Source organism: Agelaius tricolor, unplaced genomic scaffold (assembly GCF_023055355.1).
Source record: "Agelaius tricolor isolate 1412-34295 unplaced genomic scaffold, bAgeTri1.0.p SCAF_10, whole genome shotgun sequence".
In the NCBI taxonomy this organism is placed as follows: domain Eukaryota; kingdom Metazoa; phylum Chordata; class Aves; order Passeriformes; family Icteridae; genus Agelaius; species Agelaius tricolor.
The window spans coordinates 32,104,106-32,116,402 of NW_027269270.1; the positions used below are offsets into that span (position 1 = coordinate 32,104,106).

General features: G+C 40.2%; 1 protein-coding gene across 1 annotated transcript in view; it reads left to right on the plus strand.

Moving 5' to 3' along the window:
• Positions 1–12,297, plus strand: part of ARHGAP15 (Rho GTPase activating protein 15) — a 321,093-nt gene that overhangs the window by 12,630 nt on the left and 296,166 nt on the right. The window contains exon 2 of the mRNA XM_071435464.1: positions 4,230–4,409. Coding sequence (XP_071291565.1) covers positions 4,230–4,409 — 180 coding nt within the window. The remainder of the gene's footprint in view (positions 1–4,229; positions 4,410–12,297) is intronic.

Here is a 12,297-nt window from a genome sequence, read left to right on the forward strand (position 1 = left end):
ACTCTAAATAGCAACGGAAGAGTTTGCTTTCATTTTTCTTTGCATTGTCATCTCCTTTCTCTTTTCAAAAGGACAGAAAATATTTTTTTCCCCATCAAACAAAAATAATTGACATATTTTCACTGTTATCAAACATCATGATTCTGTGAAAGCTCTACTTTTAAATGAAACGTTGAAGAAAATCTTCTGGTGAACAGTTTTGGCAATTCCCAACACTTTGTGGGGAAGGAGGAGATCTGATCTTCACCATTTGCTATGCAATTCTCTAAACCTGGGCTGGATTCTCAGAACTGGGATGGCTTTGCTGTCTGTGGATTTGCATCAGCAATAACCTTTCCGTTTTTCACCTCTACAACCCTCATTATTTCCACACCATGTGTTTGAAAGTCAGCTGTACATTTGGAAATTGGAGTTTTAAACTCTTTAGGAACTGTCAAATGCCACTTGAATGTTTATCAGCCAGCTCTCCCCTGTAGCTGGTGCCTGGCTTAACTCAATCTGCTGCACTACGAGGTTGCTATGCTACTTGCTGGAGCAGACTTACATCCTCCTGGAGCATTCCAAACACATGGACCCATCTGTGGGAAAAGTCGCTGCAAGAGTTGGCCCACTGAGGCTGCAAATTTTATTAAAGGATGAACCACTTCTTCCTTCTCTTGAAAAGAAGGCTTTTGACCTGAAATATCTCTGAAAGTGACTGGGTGTGCAGGACTGAATTGGTTCTGCTGCCACAGCCAAAAAGGGGATTTTGTTCCTTCAGCTCAGTGGTGTTTCTTACCCCATAAGTAAGTGATTCACCTACTCTCCAGAAATTAAATTTCTCCTTCCTCATACCTACTGTAACCTCTTTTCCCAGCTCTGTGAATCAGTTTTCTCTCCCTGCATCATCCATCCATCCTCATGTCAAGGATTTTTCTTGCCCCTGACTATTCCTCACCCTTTTCCAACCTACCCCTTCTGTTCCACAGTGCCCCAAACCAGGTATTTCCAAGAGGAATTTTGAGTGTGTACCCTTGTTTCCCTTCTCTTAGGTTAATGTCTCAAAGTTAATCCTGCCTCTTTACTCCAGGAACACTCTAAACAGCAAGGTGGAGAGGAGGGGAAATTCTGTCTTGGTTTAATGCCTTTCTCCAGCAAATCAACCATAGGAGGTTTCAAAACTGAAATTTATATCCAAATGCTAACTGTTTGCCAAAAGGCAAATTAGATAATTATATAATGGACACGGAGTGCCGCACAAGCAGTTGCATGGGGCTTGGCAGCTCTGCCTTCCAAAGGAAGTGAAACAAATTCCCCTGCAAAACGGGCCCAAACTTGGCCCTGGTGCTTCTAATAACAATTTGGAAGGACCAACTCATAAATGCAGAGCATAGGATCCTTTTTATGTTTTCTGACAACATTTTATCTGTTTCCTGATGGTCTTCCCCTCTGTTACTAAAAAAACAAAACAAAACAAAAAGAACAAACATAAGCAAACAAACAATAGAGGTAGGGCAGAGTATGAGGATTACCAAATCCTCCTTGCAAATGCAAATGTCGTGCTGTTGCGTTTGTGGAGCTCATATTCAGGGTGCCATCTACTGGCATGTAGGGCTGGTAACGCTGTCAGGAGCCTGCCTGGAGCTTGGACAGCAAAGGATTCCTACCTGAGAATCCTGAGGGCACAACTTTTGTACCTTTCTTCCATATCATGCAGACTTCCTCCATATTCTGCAGGATCTCACTGTGTTTTACACTATGACAAATCTAATGGTGGAAATGCTCCATTTTGGGTTTTGTTGTTGTTTTCTTTTATAGTAGTTCCTGTAATTTTAGTATCTTGGAAAGCCTCCTTGTAATAGTCTGATGTATGCAAATTAGCTCAAATTTCAGGAAAATTAAGGAAGGTTCAATGAGATTAGAACCATGAGTTTCAGAAGTCTTTGCAGCCCTGCCATTTACTGTGTTCCTACTTGTGATCCAGGGCATGACTTTGTCACACTATTGAACTTTTTTATGGCACATCGTGCACTGACAACACCAGGCAGAGACTACCTAATTAAAACTCATAATGCTCCCGAGAAGGGATATGTCAGAGCTCTATAGGTGGGAGATTTCAGAAGAAAATCTGAGCAATGTGCTCCAGCCAAACATTGGATCCGTGACAGAGCCAGCGCTGCTCTCGTCTCTCGAGTCTGATCCGCTCTCCAGCCTGGAGCCTACTGAAAATCTGTTGAGAAGCAATTTTGATTTGATACCAACATGAAATACAAAATGGTTTGACTCTCCAAGTTTAGGAGGAGAGAAAAAATAATTTCCTGCTTGGAGCTGCTGCAGTCCTTGCTGCCAAAATGGCAAAGTATCCCTGTGACATGGATTTGGGTGCTGACTGCTCTGAAGGGTGGTGAGAAGTGTCTTGAGGAGGGAGAACACACAGTGCTGTCCACCAAAGATTCATGGAAAGAGTTTTCTCAAGTGCAATACACCAGCTCTGCAGCAGTCATAGGCAGGCATGCTCCTAAGTAGCATGAAACAGCTTTAATCTAATTTCTATGACTTGAGGTTCAGCTTCTGTGGGGATCCTTGAGTAACTGAGTCAATGCAGGAAACAGCCAATGGGCACAAGCTTTGTTTTTGGTATGGATTTTTTTGGATTAAATCCAGTGTTTCTATCATGGTACATCATGTTGAGTGAGCAATGGGCTAATATTAAAGCACTTACTCCTTTCTTTTGTCGAGAGTGCTATCATGAATGCAAATAAATTCCCTTGAAGGTCCCAGCCCATGCCAGGGGAGTTGGAAATATGTGATCTTTGATGTGATCTGATCCCCCAAAAAATCTGTGGTTCTATGAAAGGCCTTCTGGACATGGGCCAGCCACTTCTAGGTGCTCCTGCTTGATCAGGTTGGACCTACCAAGGTCTCTTCCATTCCACCCTCAGCCATTCTGACTGCATGACCTGTTGTTATCATCCTCTACATTTAGGGCAATTTCCTGTGAGGGATGGTTTTATCAGTGCTGAGAGGCTGAAGCTGTGGGAGCTGTGTCCTCCCACCTGCCCAGGCTGTGGTCCTGCCCAGAGAAGTGCAGCAGAGCTCCCCATCTCCCTCTCCCACCTTCACACCCGGACAATGCTCTTCCTCTGCTCTGATGTCTTCTCACAGTAATGGGCTTTCTTGAAATCAAGGAATTTAATCTCTCAGAGCCTTCAGAAGTTGCCAGGATGCTGCTAGAAATAGCCATGCTCTCCAACCCATTTGGAAAACGCTGATTCTTCAACAGTTTATACTATAACTGCACTTAAAGGGATTTCCATTTCCCTGGCTCCATAGTTGGGAAACCAGCTTTTTCAGCTTGTGTAGTATCTCTTCCTTACACATTTTCTCATGTGGTTACACAGCAATATAAAGAGCCAGTTTTTTGTGACTCTCAGTAGATTGCTGCACCCACGAGCTACATGTAGTAGTACGAGGGTGAGCAAGGGGGGAGGAAAACAGAGCAAGTGTTGTACATCACTGTCTTGGTGTTTTCTACAGGAAATATAAAGCAATTTTGCCTACCAAAAATGTTTTGAATAGCTAGAAGGGAGTTAGTTGAGTTGTTTTAACACTAAAATGGGAGGTTGAACTGCAGCACTGCGATCACTCTGGGTCCACTCCCCATCCAAGGGTTTGAGAGCTCAGCCATTTCTCAATTTCAGATTTTAAAAATGAACAGAGAAACAAAAAATCTCATCCATGCTGCTGGTAAGATTGTGAAAATTAAGGGCTATTTTATCAGCTCCAGGACACTGCAGGGTTTCAGTGTGGCCCTGAGATGCACTTGTAGCTGGCCCGTGTGGGACTGTGGAGGTAAGATATGTTAATTGGCTTCACAGCCTGTCCTTTCCCTTTGCAAGATTTAAAATGTGTCGTGTGAGCAGGGCCAAAGACAAAGTGGAGTGGCTGCCAGCTGGACGTGGCAGAGGCTTGCAGGGAGATTACACCATGGAGGAGAATGGCTTTTGAGATAAGGATAATCTTTTACATAAACTAACTCTTCCAAGGCAGTTTGGATGGGAGGGTGATAAGGACAATAATAAAACTGCAGGCTGACACAGCTGATAGTTATCCTGGTGTTCAAAGATGATCAAGATCTTGCCAGCAAGACAACTCAGCTTCTTCTCCTGACTGCAGTGACACAGACCTGGCATTGATACGTTTTTGTATGGGGAGTCCCTAGATTAATGCTCTTATTTCACATTCTTCAGGTCAACCCAGCAACCATGGAAAGGTCTTCAACTTCTGATACAGCCTCTGAAAAGCCTAATCCTTCCCACCATAGCACAGGGGCTGTTCAAATGAGGATCAAAAATTCCAACAGTCACCACGACAGGCTGAGCCAAAGCAAATCTATGATTCTCTCTGAGAATGTGAAAGTCGCCGAGCCCGTAAGTAAAACACTCCTAATATTTTGTGAGTCTTCCAATTTTTTAAAAATCTACAGATTTATTTTATGCGTGTTAAGACACTGGTTCCATTATCATGCTTTGAAAGGAGGGATCTAAAGTCACTAATACATTTTTAGGAGTATCTCTAGGCGTTGGAATAACAGTTTTCCTTCATGAAATACAGAATTTGGCTTTGGTGGCCATGATCATGACATCTACTCAGCATTTCAACTCTCACTTGCAACAGCACTTAAGTAAGGCTTAAGTGAGTAGAGAATAGCACTTCCAGTTTCAGGCACATATCACAGTTTCTCAAAAGGCAGACAGAATAAAACAAATGGAAATTTCAAGCTCTGCAAATAACTTTGTAACAAAAAAGTCTTGCTCTAAGACTGAATGAATTGTACAAAAATCAGACACTGAACATATGCTGTTATTTCAGTAGTAAACAGAGTCAAAGGAGCTGAGTTGTTTTTTTATCCATTAGCATTTTTTTTTCAAATTAAATAGTTAGTGATGAACTCTATTGCCAGTTGCATCCCTGCCCCTGTACTCCTTGTGAGCTACTAAACAAACTGATTGGTATGAGTCTCCCCTGGTTAATTTTCTTCCATAATGGTGGCAACTTGCAGCTGAGGCCATATGATGTTACAAAATTATTTATGCAATGTTAGCCACTTTTTTGGACTCCAGATCCATTTTGTTTTCAGAGAATGCAAATGAGGGGGAAAACTCTGTTAGCTGGGGACAGAGTCCCAGATCTCAGCCACTTCTCACAACCATGCCAACCATAATTTTTTTGCTGTTGATGTAATGGATTCCTATAAAATATTCAGCTTTTTGACAAAGTTATTAAATGGAGGAAAGCCACAAGACCTTCAGTATTTCCTTTTTACTCAAAATTAAACCTCAGAATTTAGACTTATTTAGAAATATGTTGTTCTAGTAATTAATTTCTCTGGTGTAACTTAACTCATTTCTCCTTATATTTGTACAGTGAAAAATCTGTTTAGATCTTAGCAGCTGATAAGATACCCATATACCATTTATTTAAATTATATTCTTTGCCTCCGACACACTACATATGTTTCCTCCTTTTATCTGACTTGCAGTGCTCCTCCACCAAAAACTTGGAACACTGCTTATAATAATTCATTGGGAATATTGTAATGTAATACCAGGAAGAACTGTACCTTTGAAAAAGTTTAAAAGTTAAGTATATTTAATGGTGCCTAACATTTTATTGGCTGTGTTTAACAAAAGGCACTAGGCTGCAGTTGTTTTTGACAAGCATGAAAACATCACAGCATGAGACTGCAAAAGGAATTATGTAGAGAAATTACAAGTGATCCATCTCTCAATGAATTATCCACCTCAATAGCCTGCAGAACTCAGCTACCAATTAACACCTACTTTATTACATGTTGGGATGTACTTAATAACTTTCATGTGTTTATGCACTATTACCTTGACTGATGCCTCTTGTACAATTAGGCATAATTGGCATATCAATATGCAAAAGTTAAAAGGATTAACCCTCTTAAAACTAATGAGCATTTCTGTATCCAGCTGCTAAATGAGACAAAATTAGCATTTTTCACTTTTGGGCAGGATTTTATCATGCAGTTTCTCATTGTTGATATTACCTTGTTACATAACTTTAGTTTGGGGGATAGTATGCTGGACTGTTACAGAGCAAGGGCTCTAAAAAGTTAAATTAGACATAAATATTCACTGCTGTATCCCAACAACCACACCAGGTGCAATATATGTTCATTGGCTGGGAGCTGGAAAGTTGCTTTGTGTTGCATTTGTTTAGTAGCTAATTACATAAAAGCGGAATTTTACCGAGTATATGTCATTTTACCAAGCAAACTTGGCTCCGACATAATAGATTGAAAGCTTGCCATGCTACTAATTTCCTTTCTGTTTCAATTCTTTTCATCTCTTTTTGCCATGCAGAATTTTCTGACTAGATATTGACAGGCTGAAAGTGTTTGGGCGTATTTACTTAAATAAGCCTCTTAAAGTTGTTTGCTAACGCCCAAAGTAAAAGCAACAATTCCCAAGGATCCAAATGCTTTCAACTGTGGCCTTGAAATGCAGCGAGTTAAAGGAGCAGTGAAATACCAATTGTGTGTATCAGTCGTGTGCTGACATATCTGGGCATGTGACTTGGGAAGGACTGGGGGGAAAGTAATGCAGGGGAGTATCTCCTATCCTTCCAAATGTCTTGAAAAAGCAGGGTCCAGCTGACACAGGCATAAATGTGTATTTATATAAATTTAATAATATTTTTTAAAAAATCGAGGAGTTCTTCCCGTTGCACTTTTCTACAGAGTCTTCACTTCTGCATTTAGAGGCATGCAGATCCCTGCTAAAAGACACATATTACCAGAATATTAATCAAAGCTAATTATTTTGTGCTTGAAGAAAAAAAGGATTTATCCTCATCTTTCTACTTGGAAATTTTCTGTTTTCACGGTCTGCCTCTGTTTAGATGATGGATATAATCCATGAGGCATCCATTGATTATGTTTATTTTCTATTTTACATTGACTGAGTATTTTTTGTCATATGATTGGAGAGATTTTTCTTTTGAAAAAAAAAAAACCTAGAAGCAGCTGAATAAAGGATTCCACACCATCCTTTTGCTGTCCATGCTTGGTGTGTGCAATACACTCTGTTCTATTAATAAATGGGTCAAATCCTTTTTACTCAACTTATGCAAAACCTACTGACTTTAGTGGATTAAGGCAATCAGCCTTTGGCACATTTTGAACAACAAATAGAAATATAGGTTTCTAAAACTTATTTGGAAAGAGGAAATGCCCATTCTGGACAATAAAGGGCGTAAACCAGGCACAAAGGTAGAAAGAGGAGTGGTGATTTATAGAGGAGAAAAATGCCTAATTTTCTCTGAGGGATTTGCTGTAGTCTGAAGCATGTGCTGTGGTGCTTCTGAGCACACCTGGGGCTATACTTTTGAAGGTGGACAGATTATTTTCTGTAGGGTGACAGGGAAGGATGTGCATCATACATCAGCAGGGCCATATGCACGCGTGCATTTTATGGTGGTGCAGATGCAAATGTGGGAGGCAGGAACTGAACAAGCAAGAGATTATTGGGGGTTTGTGTTATTTATTTCAATGGAAATGCCTGAGCTTTGTGCAAAGGTTGAAATTGATATTAATGTAGAGTCTAAAGAGCACAAATCACAGAGCTGGACACGGGCTGTGGCAAGTGAGGGCTCTTTCTGTGCTTAATGGTATTGTCTGAACTAGCAATGTAAATGAATATTTGCTATTTTCATCTGTTAAACCCCAGGGAAGTGCATTTTGCTTCATTCAGAACAACTTCAAACAATGAAATGTCTTTTTTGTCGGTGTCTATATTAAGAATTAGAACGTATTTAGACATTCCAAAATGTTAATGTATTAGAGCTTTCTCTGATTAGGTTAAACAAACTGGTAGGTTTATTTATCTCCCTAATACATTATCAGAGAAATGGGAAGCAATCTTCTTTTGTTTCTTACTCCTGTGATCATAGAACACTTGCCAAAGTTATGGCTAGCCAAAAAGACAGAAATAAATTTGCTAAAAATATAAACCTTCTGTTTAGCAGAGTTTTTGAGCCATATTTTGAAATTGCAGGGCTTGTACATGTTTACTTCAAATCAAGCTTATAGTCAAGTTTGAGGCTTTGTTTGTATAGATTGTCCTGAAGTAGATCCTGATATTTAATTAAAATGACACTAAATCACATTGAATTGATAAGACTTGGCATCTCAAACAAAGGTAATTGCCCGTATTGGTTTTGTACAAAAATAGAGCTGCTTGGAAAATGTGCAGCCAACACAGACTGTCAACTCCATTTATAGATCAATATGTGAAAACCATTGATCAGGCAGGCATGTGTAACAGTAACACTTTGCATTTATTTGTTGTTTTTATACCACGTTAAGGCTTACAGGATTATCGGTTTCCAAAATATTTTGACTTCCTCATAAATATGTTATCTGTTTAATGTTAATTGCAAGACAGTCTCCAGCCCTCTTTTAGAGTATTTTCAGTTTCATTGCTATGGGTAGTTTTAGCTCAAAAAGGGATTATTTCAATCTCTGCGAGATCATCAGAGCTTCTTTTATAGTGCAGTTTATTTAGGGAAAGTTTTTGAGGATAGCTCTTTTTTTTTCTTCCTCCAGTTTACTTTTTTTCTTGGAGGAAATAGCAAATCTTGACAAAATATTTCTAAAAGCAGAAAACCTTCTCCTGATGTAGTTTTGAAAAATATTCTCTTTACTGTGATCTAAATAGTGACTGCCCAGGCTTTATTCTCTGCAAATTTTGTCATCATACACTGGTATGTTACAGATGCAGCCACGTTTGTCTCTATAAAAGAAAAATTCTGTGTTCCCTTCAAGGAGTACACAAATCATGTAACAGCACTGGGACAGATACAGAAAGATATATGAGCTTCCCATGACACGGGTGGGAATTGTTAATAAATGTGAGCTTCCACCTTATTTGCTCCAAGTATTTCAGGGTAGGTGTGAAAGCTGTGGGTCCACAAACACAGTCCAGATTCACTTCTAGAGCACGAATATTGCAAAAAGAAAACAAGTCTGTTTAGTAACGTTAGTCATTCTCCTTTCCAGGGCAGGAAAACGAGAAATGAAGTGTGTCATATGTCCCCTTGCTGTGTTCAGACTGGTTTTGTGCTTTGGAAATATAGATCTGCTCTCTGCTGAGCGTGGTGCTCACACACTGCCTCCTTCAGCCCTTGGCTCCAGTTTTTCACCCATTTCAGTGCCAGTGTCCCTCGTTCCCTACCTGAGGAGCTGCTCTGGCTCTGGGGCAGAGGCCCTCAGCCTGCACAGATGTGCCCCTCTGTGCTCTTGTATGTTCTCTGTGCCATAAAGTCCTCTGCCTTAAAAGCTGAAAGTGGAATATTAATGCATGAGCCTATTTTAGGGCTCAGCTTATCTTCAATAAGTGATTTTCCTCAGGTTTGCCTCCCAACTCTTTTACAGGACCACTATTTTGTGTTTTCAGGTTCAAAACAAACCTCTTGCTTTTGTGAATAATATTTTTTTTCATTTCTATTTTCTTAAATATTCCCTGTGAGAAGTTATTCTTTATTGTATATTTAGATCATAGCACTTCAGCTGAAATAATCCTGGCTAAAAAGGAAGAAGTTAATTTTATTGTTCAACTCCCCATTTATTTCTCCTCCCCACAGTTTCACTGTACAATTTCAGCTGCGTAGCTTGACAGGCAGCATCATAATGAGATCATAGAAAAAGGAAATAACCAGCACCTATTTCTTCTTGAAAGCAAGGATAAATTCATTTCAGCTCTATTAAGGGAGTGGTGAATGTAACTGGTTTGGCTTCCTTGTTAAGCCAAACCGGAGTTCAGACAAGATATTATAGGGGTCAGAATTGCTGATTTTGACTTTTACTCGGTGTGACAGAAGGGTAGAAAAAAGGTTCAAAAACCTCCATTTTTTTTTCTTTTTTTTTTTTTTTGCAATCTTACATTATCTCACGCTGTGAAAATCTTTACTCTATTTACCAAGCACAAATTAGTCTTGCCAAAGGTTCTGAAAGTTTGCTACTTCAGCTTAGATCCTAAAACTTCAAAGAGAGCTGCAACTCCACAAATTAGTGTATGTGCTCTGCCATGGCTATTTTCACTTGAACTTAGCTAAATTCGTTTATAATTTAGTGCTGATTGAACGCTGCCGTAAACGTACACAAGACACATTTTTTAAAGTTAGTCCTCTGATTACTAATTTGAATAAAAAACTCTAACCTTGTTAGCATCTGGACTTATTTTCATAATAACAACCCCTTCAGAACCTACAAAGTAATGAATAATTGACAACAAATGAAATGTTTTGATAGTTGTCGGCACAAAGCATGTTTAATGTTTTGTGTTGCTTCCTAGCTAATTATGTAGATGACACATTTGTCAGACCTTGACTGCCATTAGAAACGTGTTTCCAGAGGGGAGAAAAACAGGCTATTCATAGAGTAATTAACTAGAATGCTCAATGACCTGTGAGAGATTCAAATGGCTGCCAGTTCAGACATTGTTTTGTTACAGAAGCAGAGGGGTAATTAAAATTCCAAATTACAGTGCTATGATGAAGCATTTGTTTGTTGACAGTATACTCTTACTCTAGTTTGTTAATTCTTTTTTAAATTGCTTCTAATCCATTTTATAGCTTTAGGAGCTCCGTCTTTGAATTTACTGACAACTAATATTATGGCAAATTGTTCCTCGGCGGGCTTGGCAGTTCCATGGGAGCACAAGGTGGGTGGGATGGAGTGGCTGCTCTCCCCCCAAACCACCGCACCATGTGCCGCCACCGAGACGCGGCTAACGCGCCGCATCTTGTGAAATGATATGTTCATAATTCTGCGTTGGGGAAAGATGTCTGCTCAGGGCAGGAAATGGTTCAGATCGAGCAATAATAATCAGACAAATTGAGGGGAGGTGTCCTAGAACGTTAGGGGGAAGAGCTGTGATGGGGCTGGGGTGACCGTGGGTTAGGTGAAGCACTTTGGGAAGGCGAGGTCCGCTCGGTGACGGAGATTTGGAGGACAATCGTCTGCTTAAAGGAATCAAGCACAAAACACGAGGAATGGGGTGTTTCATAAGAGTCCACAGTATCTTTGCCAGCGCCCTTTGCAGGCAGTAATGGACCTGACAGGGTAAGCTGTCTTTTCTCCTCCAAATGGGGACTCTTTGCAAGTCCAAAGTGTTAAAGTTCTCTAAACAATGAATTAAATGCAAGCCCGAGTGAAATATTTATTTACTTTGCCAAAAGTGAGACTCTGGTTTTGTTAAGGAGATGTGACAGAAGTAACATGGTGTTTGATGCAGGAGAGCTGACAGCGGCATGGAGTGAGCGCTGATTATCCCGAAGACACTGTCAGCCGGGATTGATTTCCACTTTCTCCGTTTATGTAACGGTTCCTGTAATACAGCTGACCCCAAATCACGTTACCTTGTCATTTCTCTGCATGGATCAAGAAGAGATGAGCTGAAAATAGCTAGGCACTGACCTTGAACTTGGCGGAGAAGTGAGAAGTGACAGCGGGGGATGCTCGGCGGGGGATGCTCTGCGGCCGCGGCAGCACCAGGGGGCAGAGCAGCACCAGGGATTGCAGCTGGAGCAGCTGATCCCACGGACCCACAACCCCGTGCCAAACGTCTTGCCACCCCCCCCCCCCCCTTTCCTTCCCCTTCCCCTTTTTATTAATTTTTTTTTCCTTTAAAAACTGGGGAGATGCTAGCTGGAGGAGCAGCTGTCTCTAAAACATTGGCGTTCCCATCATCTGCCGCTTGAAAATGGAATTATTTGAAAGGATGTTCAATATTAAAATACCCTCCTAGCTGAATGCTCTGTTAAGAAGTTTTGCATCCTCTTCATGAATACCTCCCCCCCCCTCCCGTTGTTTTCCTAACATGTAGTGAACAAATCCAACATTTTCTTTATCATTAATAGAGTTTTCTACAATTTGGGTGGTTTATGAGAAGATCAATGCATTCCTCAAAGTCTACAAATCCCTTTGAGTTTCATAGAAAGCTTGGTGTAGATAGATATAAAAAATATTTTTAAGCTGATAGGACATCTAAAAAAGGGTAAAAAAAATTAAAGAGTTTAATTTTTTTTTCTTTTCAGATGAGACACTTCTCTCTGTTGTAATGTATGCCTTGAGGGACAAAAAATGAAAACTTGGTTATAGAAATATTATTTAATTTACCATCTAAAACCCATGCTTGACTTCTTTTGTTCCATATTTTCTTTTAATCTCTTAACAGCCCTTTTAGTGTCTGATGCTGGCAGGAGCGGTGGAGACATGAGGTGTCAGTG